General features: G+C 41.7%; 6 protein-coding genes across 6 annotated transcripts; 2 read left to right on the forward strand and 4 right to left on the reverse strand.

Annotated features, from left to right (window-relative positions):
• Window positions 1–1,800: 1,800 nt before the first annotated feature.
• Window positions 1,801–3,013, reverse strand: KVR01_010197 (uncharacterized protein; the record flags this gene model as incomplete). The annotated part of the gene is made up of 4 exons (XM_044785900.1): window positions 1,801–2,430; window positions 2,461–2,719; window positions 2,811–2,891; window positions 2,979–3,013. 4 exons carry the CDS (start codon window positions 3,011–3,013, stop codon window positions 1,801–1,803), a joined length of 1,005 nt encoding a protein of 334 aa, XP_044640356.1.
• Window positions 3,014–6,157: 3,144 nt separating this feature from the next.
• KVR01_010146 (uncharacterized protein) lies at window positions 6,158–7,282 on the reverse strand. The gene is made up of 2 exons (XM_044792488.1): window positions 6,756–7,282; window positions 6,158–6,663 (listed from the first exon to the last, which is right to left on the reverse strand). The coding sequence occupies exons 1-2, from the start codon at window positions 7,099–7,101 to the stop codon at window positions 6,257–6,259; spliced, it is 753 nt and encodes a 250-aa protein (XP_044640305.1). The 5' UTR covers window positions 7,102–7,282; the 3' UTR covers window positions 6,158–6,256.
• Window positions 7,283–8,335: 1,053 nt separating this feature from the next.
• Window positions 8,336–9,931, forward strand: KVR01_010251 (uncharacterized protein; the record flags this gene model as incomplete). The annotated part of the gene is made up of 3 exons (XM_044794882.1): window positions 8,336–8,708; window positions 8,804–8,895; window positions 8,960–9,931. The coding sequence occupies exons 2-3, from the start codon at window positions 8,875–8,877 to the stop codon at window positions 9,929–9,931; spliced, it is 993 nt and encodes a 330-aa protein (XP_044640410.1). The 5' UTR covers window positions 8,336–8,708; window positions 8,804–8,874.
• Window positions 9,932–10,379: 448 nt separating this feature from the next.
• KVR01_010152 (uncharacterized protein) lies at window positions 10,380–12,112 on the reverse strand (the record flags this gene model as incomplete). Its single annotated transcript, XM_044786455.1, has 2 exons — window positions 10,380–11,242; window positions 11,293–12,112. The coding sequence occupies 2 exons, from the start codon at window positions 12,110–12,112 to the stop codon at window positions 10,380–10,382; spliced, it is 1,683 nt and encodes a 560-aa protein (XP_044640311.1).
• Window positions 12,113–12,893: 781 nt separating this feature from the next.
• KVR01_010533 (uncharacterized protein) lies at window positions 12,894–13,803 on the forward strand (the record flags this gene model as incomplete). Its single annotated transcript, XM_044784213.1, has 3 exons — window positions 12,894–13,168; window positions 13,290–13,509; window positions 13,615–13,803. The coding sequence occupies 3 exons, from the start codon at window positions 12,894–12,896 to the stop codon at window positions 13,801–13,803; spliced, it is 684 nt and encodes a 227-aa protein (XP_044640692.1).
• Window positions 13,804–22,093: 8,290 nt separating this feature from the next.
• KVR01_010652 (uncharacterized protein) lies at window positions 22,094–25,474 on the reverse strand. Its single transcript, XM_044794462.1, has 3 exons — window positions 25,214–25,474; window positions 24,554–24,985; window positions 22,094–24,475 (listed from the first exon to the last, which is right to left on the reverse strand). Exons 2-3 carry the CDS (start codon window positions 24,607–24,609, stop codon window positions 22,624–22,626), a joined length of 1,908 nt encoding a protein of 635 aa, XP_044640811.1. The 5' UTR covers window positions 24,610–24,985; window positions 25,214–25,474; the 3' UTR covers window positions 22,094–22,623.
• Window positions 25,475–26,295: the final 821 nt, after the last annotated feature.

Raw genomic sequence — 26,295 nt, forward strand, 5'->3', positions numbered from 1 at the left:
TAGTCAGTCAGTCAGGAAAGTGAGTCAAACAAAGCAAAGAAATACGTTGGCCGGTGATGGGTGTTAGGAAGGAACGGAAGGATTGTCAGAACCCGTGGATAAGGTTACTCTGAAAGACCATCATTTATACTTACCGACGACAACAGTCAGAAGATCGACATGGTGGCACGGGTGAAGCGTCCATGGGTGCGGCCACGAGTTAATGGCCGTCTTCTTACTTCTGCAGGGCTGACCGGGCGAGGTCATCCCATTTAAGAGAGCGTTACATGCCTGATTTACCAACCCAGTAGCTCATTTGTCAAGGCTGTACACTTCGATTTCAGCAAACTGACTAGATTGCAGAGCCGCAAGTTCAATTCACTGAGAGATCAGTGACAAGAAAAAAAAAAAAGGAGATCAGGCACAACAGCCAGCCACATCAGGCAACAACGGCCACATCAGGCCAAGACACCGCGTGGCAAGTTTTCTCATTCCTCCCAGGCACAACAGCCACCCTGAAGAGGCTAACAAGCCCTTCCTGTCAACTAGCTTGCAAAACAGTAAGTAACCATCTCCTTCCCCCAACGTGTCACCTTAACAAACAAGCTCTGGGCTCTCTTTTTTGCCCAGTCGTCAGCCTTCCCTACCATGCACCACCCTACTTAGAAGAGCTACACAACTCAATTTTACCGACCCAGTAGCTCAATCGTTGAGGCTGCTCACTCCATTCAGCTAAACTGACCAAGTCGCAGGGCCGTGTGTTCGAGCCTTAAGTGGTTCAAGAAAGGTTGACCTTGACTTCATTGTTGAGGGCTCGTTACGAGATCCAGATGTATAATGATCATCTGTGGACGGAAAGTAAAACTCTTATCCTAAGAGTTTGAAGAGAAGGTATTGCATTGCAATGCAATACAACGCCGTAGAGAATACGGAACAGGGGTCTGCTGACCAGCATGAGAGTTGAAGTGGCTTCGGCTGCTTATCGAATTGGAGTGGCTTCGGCTGCTAATTACGCAAAGCGTACTGTCCGGTCCTGCATAATGTCAGTAAGTAACACACCTACCCTCCTAACATGTCACCTCAACGATTGAGTACTGGGTTCTATTTTTTTCTTCTTTTCCTCTTTTTCTTTGCTGGCTGGCCTCCATCCTCCAAGTCTTCAGGATGGTGCGCAATTGAATTAGAAGGTTGACTTGATGAGCTGTATAAGGTGAGGCTCTCCTAAAACTGAGAACCTGACCTGTGCTTATTTAAAATCTGCCGATCTGCGATTGCCCATAAATTTGTGTCAGTTTCTGATTTCTGTTAGTCCACTTGTGCTTTAAGGACTGCAGCCAGCTTGTGTCATGTGAAAACAAATCCCACTTGCTCACACTTCTGGTGTGCCTACCATCACCATCTTGATTAGCCTACCGACAGGTCTCAAAGACATACTGCATCGGCAAATGACTCCTCAAAGCTAATCACGATGTCACGTTAATGCTAACCCTTGCCCCTAGATCCCAGGCAAGCTTCAACTCCGGCTGTGTCAGCGAGTGACCAGAGTGTGTTGGAAAGTGAAACAAAATTTGTATGCGAGGAGTGCCGGTTGCAACGGGAGCGCGGCTGCTAAGTCCCACGCTCTGCCGCCCGGCCAAAAGACCATAGTAACCAATCTGGCGATTGGCTATTCCTTAGCAGTTACAAGTGCCGTACCGTCACTCCAGTGATGGGGAAATTGAACACTTTGATAGCGAGTTTGAGTATAATGAAATCTATGTACATGGCATTGCCTGGACGTATGTGACATGACCGCTCAGAATGCAATTCAACAATTGACTATCAAGACTTGCGCAACAACTCATCCACCTGCGCAGTGATGCTCACCATCGGGAAGGAACTTCTGTTGCCAGCGTTAGTACCTTCCACGATCGGGTCCGCGAAATATTCCTCTAGCATGAATAAAGCATCCGGACCAATCTGGACAGCAGCCGGGACCTGACCACCCTGGGCCTCAGGGACGTTGTCGGAAACCAGACCCAGCGTCTCAGCACTCTCCCACTTCCCATCCTTCGATCTGATGACCCACACACCCGCAGCGTCCTCGGCGACCAGCAGCACAGTGTTGTTGTACTTGGCCGGCAGCAGGATGGCGTCACTGAAGCCAATAGGCGCCGAGGGCAGCGTGCCGTTCGGCCCAGTGCGGGGGATCTGCACAGGCGTGCCCGTCTCGCTGCCGCTGACCCCGTCGAAGCGGTAGATCTGACCGTCGACATTGTTGTTGGTAAGTATCAGGTCACGCTCGCGGATGGACGCGAGGCCGCCGAACCCAGCGACCGTCGTGTTGGCCAGCTCGTCCGCGGGTGGGAGGAAGAAAGGCTTGAGCCCGTTGCCGTCCTTGTCCACGCGCAGCACGGTCCCCGGGAACGTTCCCACAATATAGATGTTGCCGTCCTTGTCGTGCTCCACGTCCTGGAACCCGCCCCAGACGCCCTGGGTGACCAGCTCCGTGATGTTGCGCTGCCAGATGACCTTTCGGTTGTCGAGGTCGTACTTGAGAACGAGGTTGGAGCCTGTGACGTCCTGGCCGCCGGTGTTGAAGGCAGCGCCTGCGTCAATGAGCACGGTCAGGTGTCCCTGTGCGTCAGGTAGTGCCGGGCCGAGGTGGAGGGCCGGATCGCCTGATATCCCCGGCAGATCGATGGTCTCTAGATCCTTGGTGTACGGGTTGAAGACACCGACCGAGGCGTTGAAAAGGACGCTGTTCATTGTCATTAGGTATATATACGCTTTCCCCTGCGGATGGACTGTTCAGGGGACATAAGCAAGAGCCTCAAATAACCAGCACTCACCCAAAATAGACCAAGCAGCGGTTGAAATCGAACTTCGCATTCTCTGGGTACAACTGAAACTCGTCGATAACGAATGTGCTGCTGTTCAACGACGGACAGCCATTTCTGCCCTTAGGATGATGTCGATCATAGGGAACAGCCTGGGCCAGACCAGACAGACCAGCGAGCCCGGCGAGGGCGACAGTGCCTGCTCTTGATATCATTTCGGATAGTCGATGGAATCAAATACTTGTCAAGACAGTTTGCGCATGCGGTAACCGAGAAAAAGAAAGGAATGGCTGTGGAACTGGACAAAGAATGTGTGGATCGGCGCCTCACTTGAGTTATAGATCCCAAGGTTGAGCCTCAATCTCAACCACAATTTTGAGAAGTGGGTGGCCAGAGATATGCCCAGATGCTCAAAAGGTTAATGAAAAGGAGAGAACAACGGCGAAGTACCCACAGCTACGGCTTCCGCGTATCGGCATTTAGACCGACTGCACGCCCCGCATGTCCCTGCCCGGCTGCATCCCATCGCACATGTGCGAAATATTAGCTTGGATGGCACCGGCTAGGTAGGATCGACACGACCGTACCAGCGGCGACTAGAAAGTTCCCTGCTCTGAAAGCGAGCGTACGTTGCTAACAAACACGGCTATACCGGGCGATGCGAGAAGGGCCTAGGCGGCCCAAAGGCATGGATTAATCAATACTACGGGACATCCACAATAGATTTGACTCGCATGGCCGACAATCCGGTGGAGATCTAGTTCTCAGGGGCAAGGCCGACGGGATGTATTAGTGCGGTGAACTGTGTCGGTAACAATGTAGGTGACAAACAGATGGCTAAGCCAAAGAGAGGGCCATACACACAAGCTTTCAAGGTTTCAAGAAGCTTGTTCAGACGATCTCCCACTAGAAGGGTGGTTCTCCACACAGGGTGCGACGCCCGGCCGCCAGCGAGCCGCGGCCATCCTTGAGCAGAACCTTGCGAGGCGCGCGCTCCCTGACTATGTGCCTTTCCCAGGTGGAATATCTAGAATCCGCTGTCATCAAGTGGGTTCTTCTGACCCAGGGCCCATGAAGCGAAATTGAAATCTTCTTGGTAAACACTGCGGATCAAGGAGAACCGATGCGGTGTTGTCCTGAGGCTCGTTCACTGCCATGCGCAAGTGTCAGTCCAATGGAGAGCCGGACGGCTTCAGCCAATGCTCAAGCGTACACTGTTCCAGGGGGAAACTTAAACCCAATTCTAATAACTCCCCTTTCCATGTCGAGCAGGTGGCGACAAAATTGCTCACGAGCTCAACTTCTGAACTTATCGAGATCTCCCTGCCGGCCTGTACATTTGAGGGCCGACAAGGGATATGCATGTCTGAAGCACTGGGTGACATGACTGGTGGCAAGGGATTCGGAGCTGACCTAAACTCTATGGCCCTACACAGCCCGTGTCTCTCTCAGTGATTGGCCAATGCTCGGTGAGAGAACAGGTCTCACCGTCTGTCTTAAAGCCAGGTGAGTATAAGATCAGTTTGCTGCTTCACCCAATAGCATCATGCCAAGCCCGGCCACGATCACTAAGACTGAATTCTTGGTCTTCCAATCGCGTCTTCTCCATCCGAGTTCTTTAAGATTTCTAGCTCGTCGGAAGCCTGTAGATCACGGCTACGCACAGCACGTCAACTCGTTTCGGGAAGTCGTCACAGCGCTGTGGGCAGGCATCGGATGACGGCTGAGAATTGCGCTTGCAGAATATAAAGTGTATTGAGCCGGCAGTGTACTGACTACGAAAAGCCTCACGAAACCTCTCTTCTGAGGATGAGCTCCCCAATATCCCGTAGTGTGTATACAATAACCTTGGAATGCATATACGGCATGCAGTCCACGAGGCAACGATCGGCCAAGTCTTGCATTTCTGTGCGTGCTTGACTTCCACTCAAACTTGGCCGACTCAACCTGTAGATGCACCTCTCGATAGCATTAAGCACCATATGGCAACCAATAACGATCATTGTGCAAGTGTTCCCACAAGACTGTGACCCTCATTTCGCACTCGTTGTTGGACGAAGTCTATCCCACTTCACATGCAAATCAGTAAACACTGAATTCAAAAACCCAGTAATCATGCTCAAAGGGGAAATATTCCTTCCACTGCCAACAAAACTCCGAGAAACTTCAAACACTCCGCAGTCCAGCCCCTAGAACGCGGCAGCGAGCGTAAAGGCAGCGCTTTCTAGGATGATTTCATTTCTAATCCCCATACATATTAAACGTATGCGGCGCCTTCGTACAGTGGTTAACACTCAAGATTAGGATCAAGCTAGAAGTTTTAAAAAAAGAGGCTTTCTAATTCTCGGTGCAACTCATTTCACAGAATTCACCCACTGGCCACTTGGCCACTTGGGTACTTGATATGTTTGAGAGATTGCTTGAGTACTTAGCTAGGAGTGGTCGAATTGTAGGATGGTTCGTATTCGCTTGTTCTACAACTGAAACTGGCCAAAACAGAAGTGGTGGCATTCTTGCGAGCAGAGTTAAAATCAGTTAGAACTAGTTTAGTTATAGACCCTAACTAACACTAAGACTTTACTTATTAAATCCTACTCAGCTAAACAATTTTAGTTAAAAGAGTTAACTAAACTAATTTTAACTATGCTGGTTTTGCTTCTATTCTGTAAACATCTAAGGACACACATGGCGTCTTCATACGGTACTAAAATACTAAGGACTAATTTTACAACCCTGTTTGCGAGCATTAAGTATAAGACCAATCTGACTACTCCAGACAGGTCTGGATATCACCTGGGCAATTAGTATTATTAAGGTTGTGTTCATAACGCTAGCATTGCCGGGCGACTTTCCTACCGGGGGGAGGGGGGGTCCCTAATATAGGTATGTAATTATATTAAAAATTAATATTTAAATAAAATCTAGATATTATAACTAAATATTAATAAAAGGTTAATAAAATACTATTATAAGTAAAATCTATTAAAGAGTTAATTATATATTAAATTTTAATATTATATTAATATATATTAAAGATTTTAAATTTATTAATATTAAATTTTATAAATTAATAAAGAAATAAGATTTTTATATTTCTTTAACTCTATAGCTTTATAGACTTAATATATAATAATAATTAAGCTGAATAATAGTTAATAAGTAGTTAGGTTAGGAATAAATAAAAAAAAACTTAATTTTAATAGGAATTAAACTTTTTTTTACTTTATATTAAACCTTTAATAATATAGTAATAAATAAATAATATTAAACTAAAAAGCGTTATACGATTTATATAGGATAAAATAATTTCACTATTAGGAAATGTTTATAAAAGCCTTTTAATAGTATATAGGTATTATATTTTACTTATATTAAAAAACCCCCCTCCCCCTAGTAGGTTCAGAATTATGATATACTATCCGATTTCTCGCGTTTACACGTCCTGCGTCAGTTTTGTACTACGTTTCTGCAAGTGGTCTACCCCTCTTCTTCATCTCCACTCTGATCTCCTGCTGTCCGTCCTTGATCGCTTCCCCTTTGAGATGCCTTTCAGTCAACAACCATGTACTCGACCTAAGAGTCGTCTGCACTGCGAGCATGAAACCAGCAGCAGTAATGCCGGTGGGATCCAGCGCAAGGGAGCCTACACCAAGGGCGGCAAATGTACTCGCTGCCGCTGCGACGGCAAAAAAGCTACCGTCACGGGTGTTGCCCGCGCCCTTGACCCACCTGTCAAGGAAAGCTGGAAACTCGGCCCTGGCGCCAGGACTCCCGATCAACTCAACCAAGAGACGGATGAAAACCTGGCAGTTGCGATCATCGTATGCGTATTTCTTCTTTAACGATCGTTCCCATACCAGTGTAGCTGCGAGCATCGGTAGTTAGCCGGATGGGCTAAAGGTGTGCAATGAGACAAGGACAACGAGACAAGACACCAGGAGATAAAACAGCACTTACCAACTTCGTGAATAAGCTGGTGCGAATATGGCATCGTCATCTGGCCTAATTCGTGCGACTCAATGGGCTTTCCCTGAGATATTCGCTTCGCCTTCCATTCTCCTAGGCTTATGCATCTGTAGAAGTATGGTTCCTTTTTGTTCGTCTGTCTCGCCAGCTCATAGCATATCCCGTTGATACATATTGTCCAGTGGGCGACAATGTCAATAGGCTTCTTAAGCCCTAGGCTTTTCAGGCTAGACACTGGCACAGTTAACAACTCCATGCTGTTCGGCGCCCTTGATAGCAAGTAGTCACTCTGTGTCATGGCATATTCCGCCGGTGGCTGTCCTGAGTATGCGTTCATGTTGTTTTCAACCTTGTCTTCAATTTTTCGGGGATTCTTTCAGCTGAATCTGTCAGAAGTTCGCGGTACGAGTAAATTTAAGTTGATACAGGTGGCAATTCCCAGAATACCTAGATAGACAGTATCGTAATAAACGTTCAATGCTCTTAATAAAGAAGAAGGAAGAAGTGCATCTCCTAATAATATACGGAGTACTTGAGTATCTTATTATTCCAGATCAGGCTGCCACAAGACAAGTTCATCCGAGCAGAGCCGCATCGGTGACTCATATTCACGACAGTTGACATCAGTCCTGGTCTCATCCTGATGTTGTTGAACGACGTGGTGGCCAGTGAACTACACTGCCTAGGTACTAGTAGATTGTGGGCTTCAGCCGCACGGATCGACCGCCCCCAAAGTGGCCTCTTGGGGGGCCAAACACTTGGAATTCTCGCCACAATTCAATTATCTGGCAACATTGAGGGGCACCAAATCGTTACACAGACGTCCACGTGATGCTTATGCCGCACTAGGCTGGGGGTCTGAACAAGTGGATCCAATGAATGGCGGAAACGTTGCTTGGCATGGGTTTGTGGTGTTCTCGTAAGGTGGCCTTGGACTGGTAACATACTATTTTTGCTGCCTCGAAGCGTCGAGCTGCATCGAGGCTTTCCGAATGTGTGCAAATCTTACTACATGTGCTTGTGCTATGAATCTATGGCTTAATCCCGCGCTGTAAGTGTTTCCACACGACTAACTAAGCAGCCTTACTCCAGAACATACATGGCGGACACGAGATTCAAGTACCATGGTCGCAGCACTGAGGACAACATGCCTATCATGCATTTTTCAGACGCTTCCTCCTAACCAACACAAGTTTATTTTGATTCTTTATACATCAAATTCATTTTGTGATCAATACGCACCCTTCATTATCCTCTTCTGGGTCTTGCGACTGTTTATGTTGCGCATGTAAACCAGCACGATGCTCTGCCATGATATGATTATCTTGGCGCTGCTAGACATGCAGGATAGACCCGAATTCGTACAGCTGAGACGCTAAATAGACGCGATATCTGTGTTACCACACCAGTATGAGGTGAGAAAACCGGCTGACGGTACGATCTGTATCCCAAGATTGGTAATACCGGTCTTTTGTGTTTTTTTTTTCAAAGCAAGTATAGTGTGGATGTGAGGCTAGGCTTGAGGTCGGTACAACCTTTGCCCCGAATGTCATTGCTGCAAGAACATACGTCTCTGTGCCAACTGGCAAGACTTGAAGCAAAGTCCGATAAAACCGTGAGCTCCAGTCTGTGCGCTTACGGACATTTCTGATCAACATCTCGACTGAGGGCCCTACATAATTCTCCATTTAGCTTGAGAGGCACCTTTTTGAGGAATAATTGACGCTGAAACTGGCGGGGCTCATCATCTATAGTCTACATCACTCAGCCGCAATATCCACGAGTTTCTTGAGGCGGATTCGCTTGGTTCCCTCTGTTCCTCTTAAATCCTACAAGAGCGGGAAAAGGACGCCAGACGGCCGCGCTGCATTGAATCACTCAAGCACAGCAACTTGACTTCCAGAATAACGGCATTATTAAGGCATCGAACTGCCCCTTACCTACGTAAGTCATTGACAACTCTTTTTACACATGTTCACACATGTTGCCAAGAAAGTCCCAGCAGAGGCCGCGCTGATGCCTTGTATCATTTCATATAGCCCAATCTGCCGCCAGCGGACGTCAAGCTTAAGGAGTTGGCGGAGAGAGGATATGGATAGGGACTGACGTGATGGAAACACCGCATAGCAAGGTACTCCCACATTATGTGTCATGTCATCTTGCTCAGGTAAAAATATTGACAGTACGTCTGCCAGGCTCTTCCATTCTCCACACGGGTCCTGCAAACCACGGGCGTCACTAAGACGGACGATGACCTGCTGCCAGCGTCTTACCGCGGAAAGGCCGGTGACGGTCCGATACGACTCTACATCCCGAGTGGCCGCGATTCTGTATTCCTCAAACAAGAGCTGGATGTACAACGCCTGAGATCTGTCTTCCACTGGCTGTGGATAGCTGGTAGGCCAATGCCGCCCCGCCCGCTGCACTACCAGCTTATGTTGGGCCGGGACATTGTGATAACAGAGGATATGAACATGCATCTGGTCTGGACCGCTGGGCGGATCTTCCTCAAGCCGGTTCCTCGCTACCTGCTCGAGCCGGCGTTTTGGGGCGAATGTCTCTCATGCCCACGAGACTACCCTTGTCTGGACGACCGTGACTGCCGCCAGGGACTTCGTCGGTTGGCGCTCGGCTTCCTTTCATCTTATGTGGCGATGATCAGCTATGAAAGCGACTTTATGATCGCACAAGAGAGGCATTTGCTTCCAGAGGAAGTGAAGTGGCGCCATTGGAGGTCTCTTGCGTCGGAAATTCTCAGCATCGAAGATATCGACCGTCAGGTAGATGCGCGCTTCCTCTACGGGGAGCTTCGTCTTGGTCGCCTGAATAAGATTTATATACTTTCGGGCCGGTCTGTTTTCAGGGGTTACATGCCAAACTGGCAGCAATATGGGGCCTATTTCCAGGACAACCTTGCTTGGCTTGCAACGGCGACCATCTATATAGCTGTCGTGCTTACTGCCATGCAGGTAGGATTGGCAACATCACTTGGAGAGAATGCTGTATTCCAGTTGGTCTCGTTGGGCTTCACCGTCTTCTCTATATTGGCACCTCCTGTCGCAGCTGTGATCATCCTTCTGGTGTTCATACTCTTGTTCATAGACAATTGGGTCGAGGCTGTGTCGTTCAAGAAGAGAAGGTTCGAGGGTCTACATGCATGGATATGATTAATACAAATATGGATCACCTATCGTATTATGACTATCGTTATCGACACCGTGTTGTTTTCAAGCGCTGGGTCTTGAGTGCTTACCACCATATGAAGGCGCCATGTATGTCCTCGGACGTATACGGAATAGAAGCGAAACCACATATCAGCCATTAGGCGGACCCGGTGTGATTTCTCGTGCTTGTCGCCCTGGTTTATGCAGATCGAGTCGACCCAGAGCACACGCCGCCCGTCCGGCAGCCTGTACTGCCTCAGGGAGTCGCAGAGGGTCCTCGTGAGGGAGATGCGCCGCCCATCGCATACTATCTCTCACCGGAAGAGCGGCGCCCCCCAGCGTACGAGATTGCCTCGTACTCGAGTTTCTCTGCAAACGTGTAGATCTTGATGCCTCCGAGGAGGGGGTCGTCATCATGTCCGGGCTCCAAGGTGAGGCAGTGGATTCCGTCTTAAGGTGAGATCGGAGTGTAGTTGTATGCTCCACACATACCGAGAGAGAGAGAGAGAGCACCCTTTGAACACCTTCCAACGTACCTCACCTCGCCCCCTTGTACAAAGTTTGGACCATAACCAGTGCCAACCCCCCGCTGAGCATCCAATTCTTGAACGTAGCCATACGGGTAGCCAGTCAAGAAGTTCCCCTCCAGCGAAGGCAGTGGAAGCTCCTTGAAAGTCTGCTGAATCCGCCCTGCGCTCGTCAGGAAGCGATCCTGTACATCCGCATATCCCTCGATCACAAGCTTTCCGTCGCGTTTCTTAAACTCGCCGTCAACAAGTACATGGTCTATATCCCCAACACTTGCATGAAGGATAATAGCCGCCACAGGATCTATCCAGCCTAATAAAGCGGGTGATTTACCATCCCAGACAATGACATCCGCCTTCGCACCTGGGGAAATTACACCGAGATCTGGCCGGCCTAAAGCCAAACCACCATTTCTTGTAGCTAAGAGGAATGCTTGATTGACAGAAAAAGGGCTATGTGCGGGTATCTGCCATCGATCGAGGGTATTCTGAAATATACGGTATCGTGTAGATTGAAGCCATATACGGGCTTGCGTTAGGATATCGGTGGAGAAGGTGAAATGCGTATCTACACCGAGTGAAGCCTGATCTAGGATTAAATGATTTGTTGGGTGTAGATGTCCGTAATGCATTTCACTCTCTGCCGTAATAGAGATGTACTTGTTCGTACTGCGTAATAGCATTGCACCCCTTGCGTCTAGAAATGCGCCGTGTGATATGACAATCGGTGTACTTAAGTTCAGCACTCCTACGCGATTTAGGTCTTCAGGGGAATTTCCTACTACACCTGGAACATCAGTAAGGTGTACAATCAAGTGAGTAGAAATTTATACGAACACAACCAGGGTCCCTCCACATGGTGAGTCGTCAACAGTGACACATTGCTCTGGCTGTGACAATAAGCAATCAGCATCATTTTTCTCACAGTTTCGGGAACAAGGTATACATACTTAATCAGATCAATAACTGCCAGAGTATCAGCCCCATTTGGATTGCCGGAAAAGTCATCGTAAGCTACTACAAGCTCGGTCAGGTTACTCGACATCGCAGATGACAATTCCTTCCATTGCGCAATCTGTTCTGGAATACCGAAGTCCACAGAAGAATTCTGAAAAGCATAGGCAAAGAACACCCGCGCTCCGCTATCAATAGATGCGTTGAGACCAGCACTAGATAACTCGGGTGACCATGTGTGGTGGGCATGATCAAGTATAGTAGTCACGCCGGCAGCAAGAGCTTCGTAAATACCGGTAAGTTGACTAATATAAAGATCCTCCGGAGAAAAGAGGGGTGCGGCCACAAGTGCACTAAAACGGAAAGCATAATCTGCTAAAGTCGTGTTGGATCCCATAGTTTTAAAGACCGTTTGCCATCCATGGCGGTGCGTGTCGATGAAGCCTGGGGTGATGATTTTATTGGTACAATCCACCACCTCAGTATCGGGAGGGATGTGGACGCAATCGGGATTTGCTGCATCAAAGACGGAAGAGATTTTGCCGTCTTGTATGAGGACAGAGCCATTGCGTATCACTTCCAATTGCTCAGCATCGTGGTCAAAAGCGATGATGGTGCCACCACTGAGTAATCTCGCGCACTCAGTAGTAATTGCGAAATGGCCGATAGTGAGCGCCCTCGCGATGAGCTTGGACAGGTGCATGGTGCAGACGGTTGTCGGTTGATGCAATCACGAACAGCCTGAGAAATTGTGATAAGAAATTGATGAGTGGTTGTCGGCTTTTCTTGACGAGCGGACTTCGTCAACAGATGGCAGGAGGCGGCTCGGCCAAGGAAATTGCTGTCATCATAAATGCAGAGGAACATTTCCCCAAAGGTCACATTACAGCTGTGCAAATGGCACAAACGCCATCCCGCCACTGGCATACAGCCTCTGCGGCGTACTTGTGCCGTACTTGTGTTCTTACGCCGTGATATTGCACAATCAGACCCACAGTGATTCATCAGTCCTTCCACAGAGGAACGACCGGTCAACTGTAGCATGCATCACTTAATTTAAGTCACAGCGTGGAGTTGCGGGCGAAGGAACCACCTCAGTTCGTAATAAATTGCTGGGCACGCAACCAACATGGCAAGTTGAGCCAATCAAGATAAATGGTGGGTAGGTGGACGTTGGCTGCTTTCAAGGGAATATGATTTCACGAGCTCATCCCGCTTCAACGCAGCATGCTGCGGACAAAAACTCGCCAGGCAGGTCTGTCGGGTAGGGAGCTCGTCTTTAGTTTCCAAGTTGGACCTCCGTCACCCAGCTTCCCGACATTCATTCTTACGAAGACGAGCTTGCAATCCTGGCGCCTGCCTGGATACGCTATCGTAGCTTCCAAGGTTGATGTCATAATATATCACTCTAGCAACCGTACTTTCATCTTCAGATCAGCGGGATCTTTGGGCTCTACACAGAACATCAGTTGAACTCTGCTGCAATGGCTGGAACGATCATCTTCACTGGGGCCAACACCTCGCTGGGAATTCCTGCTGCAGAACACATCCTCCGCCTCTGTCCGCAACACACGGCCATTTTCACTGTGAGGGATGACTCGACCTCTGACCCAAACACCAGAAAGCTCCGTGAGACTATCGCCCGCTACCCGCAAGCAAAGACTTCTGTTCATGCCCTCGACCTCGCCAGCCTGTCCTCCACCCACGCCTTCACGGACACTGTCATATCCGGTATCAAAAGCGGCCAATACCCGCCACCGTGTGTGTTGCCTACTACTGGAACCTTGTTGGTGACCCGAGCCCACCGCTAATGGCTATGACAAGACCTTCCAGGTCAGCCACATCTCCCACGCGGCCCTCGTCCTCCGCCTTCTTGGCAGCTTTGGGCCCACTGGCCGGGTGGTACTCCTCTCGAGCGACTCACACCGGCCCGGCAAGAACGCCATGGAGAAGTATGCTCCCTCCATCCCTAGCAATTTGGAGCTACTCGTAAAGCCTTCTATAGACGACGACAAGATGGGACGCGGCTACCAGAGATATGCAACTGCCAAGCTCGCCATCACTATGTGGATGTATGCGCTGAACGAGCATCTCCAGGAGGTAAGCCACCACCGATAATGCGGTGCACCTCTCCTCTCTTCTTATGAGACCCTGTCACCAGAATGGGAGGTCGTCAGGATGTCATTACTCACGCGCTCTACCCAGGACCCCATCCTCAAGAACATCACCACCGTGGCAATCAATCCTGGTCGTCTCCCGTGCATTGCGCAGCCATACTCCAAGGAGCATGTCACTCATGCAAACCTTCGTCTACAAGCCCTTGCTCCCAGTCCTCAAGCTCTCTATGGGTCCTACCCTACGCACCGCAGCCCCAGCTCGCGTCGACGTAGCTGAGCTGGCTCTGAGCGAGAAGTACGCCGGCCAGCGAGGGTTCTACACGCTCTTGCAGAAAGATGAGAGCTCCCGAGGTCTCCGGACAGCCAGGTCAAGTAGAAACAGTCTGCTCTCTGGTCGCAGACCCTGAGGTGGGCGTCGATCACTCAGGATGACAGGAAACTTCAACTCTAAAATCGCTCGACCGTACTCTGGGAAGGCAGGCAGGAGGCAACATTGAAAATTTAGTGGGTAGGGCAATATTTGAGGAAAGGAGTATCAACGCTTAGGAGGTGGCCACTCGGACCCATGATTACTCGAGTGGTGAATGGAAAGCGGTCTGAATCTATGGGGATAGACATATTGAACCGTCCCGAGGTCACGTGGGTGTCGAGTACCTACTTATTTTACTATACTAGAATTATAACATATCCCTAGAAAACCTTAATTAATATATTTTTTTCTAGACTAATATTCCCACCACCCTAACCTAGGACATGTACTAAGCGGGCGGCCTTTCATACAAGAGGTAAAATATTACTATACTTAGTCATCTTGAACAAGCATATGTATTATACTCGACGGGTATACTCCCGGCAAGGCCCATGCAAATTCGGATGAACACCGACGCGTGGAATACATGTCCCTGCCTGTGCTTTGGGAACCCGAAGACGTGGCCGAACACGAGGTGCGGGTTGTGTGAAAGAAGAGTCATTTCTTAAATCATAACACTATATCTGTGACATGATAGGCACACTTGAACAATGGACCGGACCAAATGTGAGAGACAGAGTTGGTGTTATCATGGAAAATTTCAGATTTTCTTACTATCAAGATCCAGAACCTTGGACGGTCGCGTATCGCGCGGTTGTGGAAGTGGCTGGAGTTGTGGTATCACCATCCGCAAGCAAAATTTGAAGAACCGCCGAGAGGTCTTCCCTCTCCTTGATGTGCGCCTTATTACTACTCGAGCGGCATCCAAAACATTGAGGTCGCGCATGTCCCTGCTCTCCACCACAACCGCGTGAACCACCTCGCCCAGCAGACACACACACTTCGGTGGCTGTACGAAATGGCACTCATGACTTACCTCATCTATGGCCGTTCCCCGTGCTCAGGGTAATCCAACCGGAAAGCCAAACTAGTATTGATCCTGGGGCGGCTGCTTAACTGTGAAGCTCCTCCCGCGACGTTCTGCTCGAAATTTGCCCTCACCGGAGAGGGCTGTAGTCAAAACTCGAAAATAGCGACTTCACTGGTGATCTTCCAATATGAGCACCTAGGTGTTCACAGCTCTTGACACGGGATCAAAGGCTGGAGATGATATCCTGCTATTGGACAACCTCGTATATGGTGGCAGGCTTTCCGAATCCTCTTCCCTCACAGGACAACCAATCATTGATGTTGTACCTGCATTCGCCCTTGACGACCGGCCAAGGCAACTTGGAAATATACACGAGCCTAAATCATCACAAAGCAGCAGTGAATCGACGGCTTTTCGGCGCCGGTATGCTGTATAGCCCGGCTTGCCGCATGAGGTCTCTAAGAATTTGAGTGTGTATAGAGTTAAATTCTTTCTATCGACTAATAGGCTTTCCATCCCTCTATTTATATACTAAATACCCTTTGTTTAGTATTTAGACGTTTTCGTCTAATAAAGCCCTTTGTAGTCTAGCCGTTTTTAGTAATTATATATACGAAAACGGCGCTTCTTTATATACTAATCCGGAAGTATATTCACTAGCCGGAAACGTATTTTTACAGCCCCCTATAAGCTGTATATATATATATATATATAGATTAAATATATAAAAAATACTTAGTAGTTAAAAACCTTTATTTTTAAAGTAAAAGAACTACTTTTATTAAGTTAAAAACCTTTATAAAAGAAAAATAACTTATTTTATATAGTAATAAAACCTAATATATAGGAAAAATATACTATTTATTATACTAAAACCTTTTATAAAAGGAAAAAATAGTACTTTTATTAGCAATAAAACCTTTATTATAGGAAAAATATGCTATTATATAGGTAAAAAATCTTAAAAATTTGCTTAGGGCGCGATTTGAACTCGAACCCTTGCGATTTAAACAACGTTATTTTATTAGGCATTTATTTTATATGGGTCATTCACGTTATTCTTATGTTACTTTATAGGTTTACGGTTTACGGGGTTATTTTTCCACAATTTAAGTCAAGAAGTTTATATTTATACTATAGTGTCTACGAAACTACATTTGTATAGTGATTTCGTTAGACTATATGCTTGACTTCCGTATATTCCGTATATAGTGTGTATAGTGTATATAGCTTATATATGCCGTGTAAGTTATTAAGATAAAAACCTATTTATTTTAACTTTTTATTAGTTTTATATTATTTTTATAAGTCGTTATTTAAGGTATTATAATATTTTATATTTATTTTATTCTATAATATATTAGTAAATAGGGGTATTAAACTTACTATTAATTTTCTTTTAAATTATATAAATCTTTAAATTTAATAAATAATAGTTTTTTAATCGGTTTAATGTACTAATTAGCTATATTTTCATTTAAAGGTATATATTTTATAGTTATTAACCCTCTTTTTATTAAATTTCGGGTATAATAATATATTATATCTATATATTTAGTCTTTTTATAAAAAACTTAATTTTCGACTAAACTAATAGCGGCATTATTATCTATATATATAGTAGGTTTATTTAATTCTAGATTTAAATCTAAATTTATATTAAAATATTCTAATAAATTATATAAATATATAGCTTCTTTAGAAGCTTCTTTTAAAGCTATATATTCAGCTTCACAACTACTTAATATAGGTATTTTTTGTAGTTAAGAGTTATAACTTATAGGGTTAATTATTTTATTATTTTCAAAGAATATAAATATATAACCTAATATAGATTATCTATTATTTAGGTTATTACCTAATTAAAGTTAGAATATCTATATAAATTTAATTTTCTATTATATTTATATATTTTAAATAATTTAAGGAATTTTAATATATATCTTTATAACTTATTTAATTCTTTAAAATACTCTTCACTAAAATTAGATATATATCTAACTAAATTATATATAGAATATATTATATCTATATAGCTTTTAAACCTAAATATAGTATAGTATTTATTTATTTTTAGTAATTATTTATTTCCTTTTAAGGCTTAATTTATATTTTTATTAATTCCTTTCTAGTGTAAAAGGAGTTAATTTAGGTTTTATATCCTTATTATTATTTATATTAAATTTCTTAAGGATTTTTTAGTATATCTATTTTAATTTATAGTTAAAGTTTTTCTTCTCTATTTATTATTATATTATTTTCTAAAAGGAAGTTAATTCTCCTTAATAGTTTATATTTATAGTTTCTTTTATTTTATTTATTATATTATTAACTTTATTATTATTACTACTTATTATTATTATATTATTAATATAGCATATTAATATAATATTTTCTTTATTATTTATAAATATTCCTTTATTATAAGGGTAGGATTTAAATCTAATTTATTTAATTCTTTTTAAATATTTATACTATAAATTAAAGCTTTATTTAATAACCCTATACTACTTTTTTATATATATAAAAGGTAATTTTATATATATTTCTTTATTAATATTAAAGTGTAAAAATATATTTTTTATATTATAACTATATATATAATAGTTTTTATTTATTACTATTATTAATAATAATATCCACATTTCTAATCTACAAACTATAGCGAAGGTTTCTAAGTAATCTACCCCTAATTTTTAATTAAAACCTTATACTACCTAATAAGCTTTATAGTATATATTATTTAATTTATTAATTACCTAGTAGGGCTTTATTATATTAGGGTTATTTATAAATTTCTTTTTAAATACCCACTTCCCCCCTAAAGGCTTATAGGTATTAGGTATATTATTTATATTTATTATATTATATATATTTTAACTTATAAATAAATTAACTTTATCTTTTATAGCTTTTACTTAATAAGGTGCTTCTTCCTTATATATAGCCTCTTTTAAGCTAAAGGGCTTATCTATTCCACTTATAGTTAATATATATAGAGTTTTTATATTATTTTCTAATATTATTATTTAATTACTTAATAGTATATTCTTTATAGTATATAAAGCTTTATATTCTATAAAATCCTTTTCTTTTAATATAGAGTAGTAATTTATATAGAATTCTATTATATTATTATTATTATTATTATTATTATTATTATTATTATTATTATTATTATTATTATTATTATTATTATTATTATTATTATTATTATTATTATTATTATTATTATTATTATTATTATTATTATTATTATTATTATTATTATTATTATTATTATTATTATTATTATTATTATTATTATTATTATTATTATTATTATTATTATTATTATTATTATTATTATTATTATTATTATTATTATTATTATTATTATTATTATTATTATTATTATTATTATTATTATTATTATTATTATTATTATTATTATTATTATTATTATTATTATTATTATTATTATTATTATTATTATTATTATTATTATTATTATTATTATTATTATTATTATTATTATTTCTATATAATTCTATTTCTTTATTTTCTTCGAATATAGGATTATTATCTTTATTTATAATATATTCACCTTCTAAGATATTTATATCTCTAGTCTATACTATTTTATTATTAGTATATATTTTATATATCTTATTATTTTTATTAAAGTTAACTAATACCCTTTTTCCGTTTTAAGGTTTAGTTTATTTTTATTTTTATTATTATTATAATATACTATAGATCCTATAATTTAATATAATTTATAGGTAGATTATAATTATATAATAGATTATATAGGGTTTTCTACCTTAAATCCTTTTAAGATATAATATTATATAAATATATACTAAATATAGTAGCTTCCCTTATAGTTTATATAGTAAATTAGCTTATAATAATAAGTATCTTATTTTATTTAATATTATTAAATTCCTTCTTTCTATAAAACTATTAAGTTCTTTTATATAAGGAGGGTATTATTATATAATACTACTATTATTTAATATTATTTTAAATTTTTATTAATATATTTAATATTATTATTAATATTAAATTCTTTTATTCTTTTATTTATTTTATTTTCTATTATATTTTATATTTATTAAAAGATTTTAATACTTAATCTTTAAACTTTAATAAATCTATATATAGGTATTTAGTCTTTTATCTAAAATAATATATAATATTTATAATTATTATAAATATTTTTAAAAGACTAACTATATCACTATATATCCTTTTAATATATTATAATTATATAAATTATTACTTATTTTATTTATTTTAATATTATATTTATTCTTAAGTATATATTACATTTATATAATAGTATTTTTATATTTTTTAGAAAATTTAATATCTATATTATTATTTTTAATATTATAAGTAAAGGGTCTATATATATACCTAGCTTATAATACTATAAATATATATCTAATAAATCTTTATTAGTAATTAAAGAGGTTTTTACTTATATTTAATAGTTATTTATTTTTACTTATATTTATATAAATATTTATTTTAATATAAAGTAATCTATTCTTATAATAGCCTATAGTTTCTATTTTATTAAAGACTTTATTTATTACTTTTACTATAATATTTTAATATTATATTATATATATACTTTATAATTTTAAAACTTAATATGTTTATATTAAATTCTAGAGTATAATATATATTATTTAAAATTATATCTTTATTATTTATATTTATTTTTAAGTCTCCTTTTATTTTAATATTTATTTTATTAGTATTTCCTAATTAATACTAATATTTATATATCTAATATTACTTAAAAGATTTATATCTTTTATAATAAATATATTTATATATATATTTTTAATAAATTCTATTTTATTTATTTCTAAACTATTTTCTATATATATTATATTATTTATATAGTCTAGATTTTTATTAATAATATTATTATTATTAAAATTTATTATATATAAAGTATACCTTTATATCTTCCTTATAGTCTATATTATTATTATAATAATCTTATAAGTTAAATTTTAATAATTTTTCCTTTTAGATTAGAGGATTTTTATATTATATTTATTTCTTTTTCTTTATTTCTTTATTACTACTTTCTTCATTTATTTTATTATAAATAGTTAATAATTTATTTTAAAGAAATTCCTTTTTCTTTATTATTATTAAAGTTTTTTAAGAATTATTATAATTTTTATTAATTTTATTTTTATTTTCCTAGCTTTTAGTGTTTTTAAGGTAAAGAAAATAATAGTTATTTTTAATATAGCCCTTTATTTTATAGTAAGTATATTATAGTATATTCTTCTTATTTTTCTTATTTTTATTATTATTTTTAATAATAAAAGTATTTTTATCCTTATTTATTTTTCCTTTTAATTTATTAATAAGGCTAGAAAATATATTCTCTATATTATAATTATTATAGTTTTTATAGACTCTAAATAATATTCTAAATAAATTTAATATATTTATTGTTTAGTAAGTTTAATATTTACACTATAACTATTTAATTTAATAGTTTTATATTATTAGTAAATAAATCTATAATTATTAAACTAATTTTATTTAAATAGTCTTCTATAATATTAAAATTATTTAGTAAGGTATTAAAAATTCTTTTAATAATAAAATTTAATAGTAAATCTAGTAGGTTAATATAAATTTTATAGTTTTTCTATATTATTTTAGTAGTTTTTATATTTTTATATATATAAGTAGGCTATCTATTACTATAAGTTATATATAAATTAATGTTTTTAGTTTTTTAGGTGTTAAATTCTTAAAATTATTATTTTTTAATAAGATTTTCTTTTAATAAAAGGCTTAAGCTTTAATAGACTATATAATATAATTTAATAAACCTTTTAATTTAAGGACTTTAAATCTTTTAAGTAAAGCTATATTTTATAAGTATTTTATAAGTATTTTATAAGTATTTTATAAATATTTTTATAAATTTATTAATATATATATATATATATATATTTATTAATTTTCTAGTATTTCTATAAAATATATATTAATAAAATATTTATAAACTAATAAATATTCTTTAATATAATTTATAGTTTTATTTAGTCTTATATTATAGTATTTATTAAGTTAAGGTATAAATTAAAAGTATTTTTATAGTCTTTAATTATAGTTATTAAAAATAAGAATATTCTAGGGTTAAAAATATCTTTTAATTTAAATTTTTAATGTAAGGGTCTATAAATTAGTTATAATTATTAAATTCAAGTATATTATCATAAATATTTCCTAATAAAATAGGTTTGATTTTTATATAAAGTATTGTAGATTTATAGTGTTTATAAGGGTTTTATTTTAAAATTTATAAAGTAATTCTTAATATAAATATTTAAGAATATTTATAGGTAAAAGTTGAAAGTAACCTATCTATAAAATTTTTTATAATTTTAAAATATAAATATAGATAGATTTTACTTTATTTAAAAGTAATTATAAAGTTAAGTTATAAAAGAGTATTTATAATTAAAAGGTATTTAAATATAATATAAAATCTTTTATTCTTTTAAGGTAAGATATAATTATAAAGTATAAATAAAATAAGGGTTATAATATAGTATTTTATATAAAACTACTCTAATATAAGTTTTATAAAATATTTATTTTTAAGTAATTTTATATATAAAAGATTATATAAAGATATTTAAAAATATTTTTATTAAATAAAGTATAAAAAGATAAATATAAAGATATTTTTTATTATTTTATAGATATAGTTTTTATTAAGTTATAGGGGAGTATTAAAAATAGTCTTAGATATATTATTAATAGTGTAAGTAAGGGGTGTTACATAACTCTCTTTTGATTGGTTGCAGCAGGCTATCGTTGTTCCGTTTAGGAAGGTACTAGTTGACTTAGTTAGGATTAAAGATCCAGGCCTTATAACCTTTAAGAATTTAAGTATATATAGAGTTAAATTCTTTCTATTAACTAATAGGCTTTCCATCCCTCTATTTATATACTAAATACCCTTTATTTAGTATTTAAACGTTTTCATCTAATAAAGCCCTTTATAGTCTAGCCGTTTTTAATAATTATATATACGAAAACAGCGCTTCTTTATATACTAATCCGGAAGTATATTTACTAGCCGGAAACATATTTTTACAAGGTCGAACTCGTTGGTGGTGCCACATGGGGAGACCCTCTCACTACTTACCAACTTAGTAGGCAGGTTGACCAGGAAGAAAACAAGTCAGATCAGAGTAGCACTTTTGGTTCCATTAGTCTATGTATCATTCATTTTCCACATGCCTGTTCCCGAGACCCTATATCCAGGCTCTTCGTCACACTGGCCTCAAGCTAACAGAAAGGCTGCCGCCAACACCAACGAGGGCTTCGCGACGATGAACAGCTCACCCAACCAAAGCAAAAGCTCATTGTGTCACCACAAGTTGTACGTATGAAGACGAAAAAAGTAAATCGGCGTGAGAACTCCACATTCCCAGATCATATCTGCACCACATCCGATCCTCCACCATTTCGTAACCTTAAAAACACAAATGACCACCCCTCTTTCCTTTAGACTCCACCGCAATGCCGCAAAGCAAAATTGGATGCCAGACCGTGCGGTGGAGCTGACGACCAAAAGACAGTTTCAATACTCATAATCGATCGGTATACCCGACAAAGAAAATGCCGCGAAGCGTTCCATCTTTTGGACAAACGTTTTTAGAGAATAATGTACAGTTTCCACCCAATGAATTTGTTTTCATCAACCCGTCTCTGCCTCAGTTGCCGACCTTGAGTCGCTTGGGCTCGTTGCTAGGCTCCATGGGGTCTGAAGGCGGGCCGTTGCTGTTCATCTCCGGGCTCTTTCTCTTGCCAGTATTGGAAAGCTCCTCACGCAGGAAGCTAGGGCCTGATCCAACAACGGGAGTTGCAAAGTTGAGAGGGCTAGGAAGGGTGTTGCTGTCGTGGCCTCGTGCATACATGTCTGGGAAGAACGAACTTGGACTAGGTAGGAACTCGTTGTTCATGTACCGAGAGGGAAGTGCAGAGGCCGGGGTATCAATGTTCATGTGATTCTGATTGTTTGGGTTGGGCGGACGGGCAAAGGGGTTTGGGGGCCCAGTTGCGCCGGCCGAGAGTAGTGTGGTGGTGGCAGACGGCGAGGGCGGTGGGAGCACTATCCCGGACGAGTGGGAGTCACCAGGCCGCGTTGTTTGTGACGTAGCGTCAGTGGAGTGACCAGGACCAGCGGAACTGGACTCTGCTGTGTTGCTACCGGCATCTGATGGCTCGTCGGGAATTTGCACCTTGAGGCGGGGTCGCGCACCGCCGCCAGTACGCAAGCTGTTGGTGCGTGAGGGTGGAGTGAACTCTGCCTCGGGTATGGAGGACACGGAAACTTGTCGCTTTGGTGGAGCTGGGCCAGTCTCTGCCCTCTTGGGAGCCTGTGGCGGAGACGTGGTGTTCCGCAGGGAAGAGGGCATGTCCATTGACTGTGACCGGTTGCCATTGGGGTCAGCCTTGCCACTGTGCTCCGCAAATGCAGCCAGATGCTGGGACAGGACAGAGCGGTTCTCGTCGATTGGCGTAAAGATGCTGTGCTGTTTCCTTTGAGGCATCTTCTTGATAGCTGAGGCCGTATCGAGCAGAGGCGCCTGTGGCATAAGTCTGTCGCTTGCTTCCGGCTTGGGCTGCACTGGCGCTGGCGCGGCTTCTTGGCTCTGAGGCTGCGACTGAGGAGGTGGCGGAGGCGGCGGGCTGCGGATTTCCGAGTGGGGAGGTTGCGGTGATGGTTGTGGTTGTTGCTGTTGCTGCTGCTGCTGCTGCTGCTGCTGCTGTGGTTGTGGTTGTGGTTGTGGTGCAGGCTGCGCTGGGAGGCCGTGGGTCTGCTGTGGCGGCGAGAGCGAATGTCTAACGGGTGGCGGCGGTTGCTGATGTTGCTGAGGTTGCGGGGGGAAGTTTGGAGGGACCGAAGACTGCCTGTGGTGGTTCTCCATATACTGCTGCATGTGAGGCGGTGGCGGAGCATAAGGATACTGATGGCCGGGTTGGGGCATGTTCGGGTTCTGCGGGTTGTAGATGGCCGGCTGAGGGATGTATGCATAGCCATTGACCTGAGGGCCTTGGGGAGGCCCGTGGGGGCCTACCTGTGGAGGGACCATGTGAGGAGGCATGCGTCTCATGTCATTCCGCGAGCCCGGCCGCGAGCCGATCTGTGGCTGAGGGGTGTGCACCCTCTGGACGCCCTGGGGAGCATGCTGAGGGAAGGGGACGCCGTTTGGAATGGGCGGAGATGCTGATGGAGTGTGGTGCCTCATGTGTGGGAATGGCGGCTGGCCTTGGAAGTGCTGGGGCATCATGGGAGTTCCCATGCGCTCGCCATGGGGCGGGGTGGCATCTCCGTCGTCGTCCTCGTCGTCATCAGCGCCTCCGTTGAAGTCCGCGGGTCCTTTGTGCTCGTTCGGCCCGCCGTGGTAGGTGTACCTTGTGATCAGCTCCCGCATGTCGCCGGACGAGTACTCGTACAGCTTCTTGTTCTGGCCAAAGATGAAGACGGCGACATCCACGGAGCACAGGACGGAGAGCTCATGTGCCTTCTTGAAGAGACCGCCCTTGCGCTTCAGAAAGGTTCTGGAGTAAGACATATCGTCAGCAGGCAGTCGGATGAATGAATTGAGTCAACCTGGGCGGGGACAAGTGGATTCTTACACAGAGCGGTTTCTATCATCCTTGATAGCCTTGATTTCGATCTTTCTGCGACCCATATTGAAGGGCTTGAGACACTAGGTGCCTATCGCAGCGATGTAACAGGAATTGGTAGCGACAATAGACGGGGACTCTATTTCCAGTGGGTGCGGCCTTGCGGCGCTGGCCTTGCAAGCCAGCTTTGGGTCTCGTCGAAACTAGGCCTGGAGTAGTGTCCTGCGGAGAGGCTGTTGTTTGCAAGGACCAAGGTGAGGAAGGAGCAGGAAGACAGGCGAAAAAGTGGAGGAGTGGGATAAAGATAGCTATGAAGGGGCCGGGTCGAGGGCAGATGGCGAGCTATATTTACTGCTTCGCAGAGGCGAGGGGGAACGGGCCGCTGGGCTGGTGGGCCTGGCTCCGAGAAGGATCGAGAGAGGCGGGAAGAGAGGGTCGAGCCTAGTTGCGAGGTAAAAGACCATCAGTGGGATGCCGCGATGGATGGATCGCAAGAGCAGTAGGCGAGAGGCAGGGTGAGGGCGAAACACAAGCACGATGACGGGCGGCGCAGGCGGGCCTTTTTGAGTGTTCCTGGCCGGATGCAGCAGCCACGGCTAAGCGACAAGGCGAAGGAAGGAAGGGAACAAGAGACAAGACGAGATAGGAGACTGGAGACTGGAGACTGACAGGTACACGGCCAGGGCAGAGCAGGCGAATACTTGCAGGTATACTTGCAGGTCAGTTGTATGGCCGCCCAGGTATTAGCATTAGCATGGACTCAACCACATGTGCGAGTGAGTACGGTGATGCGATGCGATGGCGTGCAGTGAATGGGGCTGAACGGGTTCGAATGGTGATGCTAATAATAGAAAGGAGAGAGAGAAGGGTATGGGTGCAGCGCACGAGAGTTGCAGGCGGGCCAGGTTTTAGTTCTCTTGCGGGTTTGGGGGGTTGGAGAGGTTGGGTAAGGCTCTGGCTCTGGTTCTGAAGCGGGCAGGTGCGCAGCGGGTGGGCAGGTGGGCAAGGTGGGCAGGGAAGGACTCGAGGAGAGCAGGGGTTGGGGGAGCAGCAGGGACTGCAGCAGGACGGAGCCGTTTTCGGGAGGAGGTGGGTGGTGGGAGGGGTGAAGGAGCAGCAGTCCCTGGCAGGATCCGATTTGCACCTGCACACCTGCACACCTGCACACCTGCACACTTGCACACAGGCTGCACACCAGTGCCTGCACTTGTCTGCGGTGCCCCTCACCTCTCTTGTACCCGGCCAAGTCGCCGAGGATACATGCAATCTGCAGTCTGACAGGCACACAGTGGGGTAACTGGTCATGTACCGTTGACAGACAGAGAGACAGGCAGACAGACAGACAGACAGACAAGACGGGCGGGCAGACATGACCGAAATCTCACCTCACCTCGCCTCGTCTCGGCTACTAGCCTTGTTCCCCACTGGACTTGGACTCGGCAGCGCGGAGCAGGGGACCAGGACTCGAGTGACCTGACCTGGATCGACTCGTCTCTTCAGAGTTGCTGGGATCAATTCGACTCGACACAAAACCAGCAGTTCGGCTGACGCTAAAATGTTCTTTCAACGTTCCTGCCTCGTGCTGTCTGGAACAAAAAGACAGGACCAGTCCCCTGGCCGTTGCCTTATCCGGAACAAGCATCGCCATTCGACAGGCTACATACAGCAGGGCCAGGGAGTGTTAAGCTCGACCCGGTTAGGACCGGCAGTCGTTGCTTGGAGCCCACTCCAGCATGGCATACATGGCGTAC

The sequence above is a fragment of the Diaporthe batatas genome (assembly GCF_019321695.1).
Source record: "Diaporthe batatas strain CRI 302-4 chromosome Unknown Contig00013, whole genome shotgun sequence".
In the NCBI taxonomy this organism is placed as follows: domain Eukaryota; kingdom Fungi; phylum Ascomycota; class Sordariomycetes; order Diaporthales; family Diaporthaceae; genus Diaporthe; species Diaporthe batatas.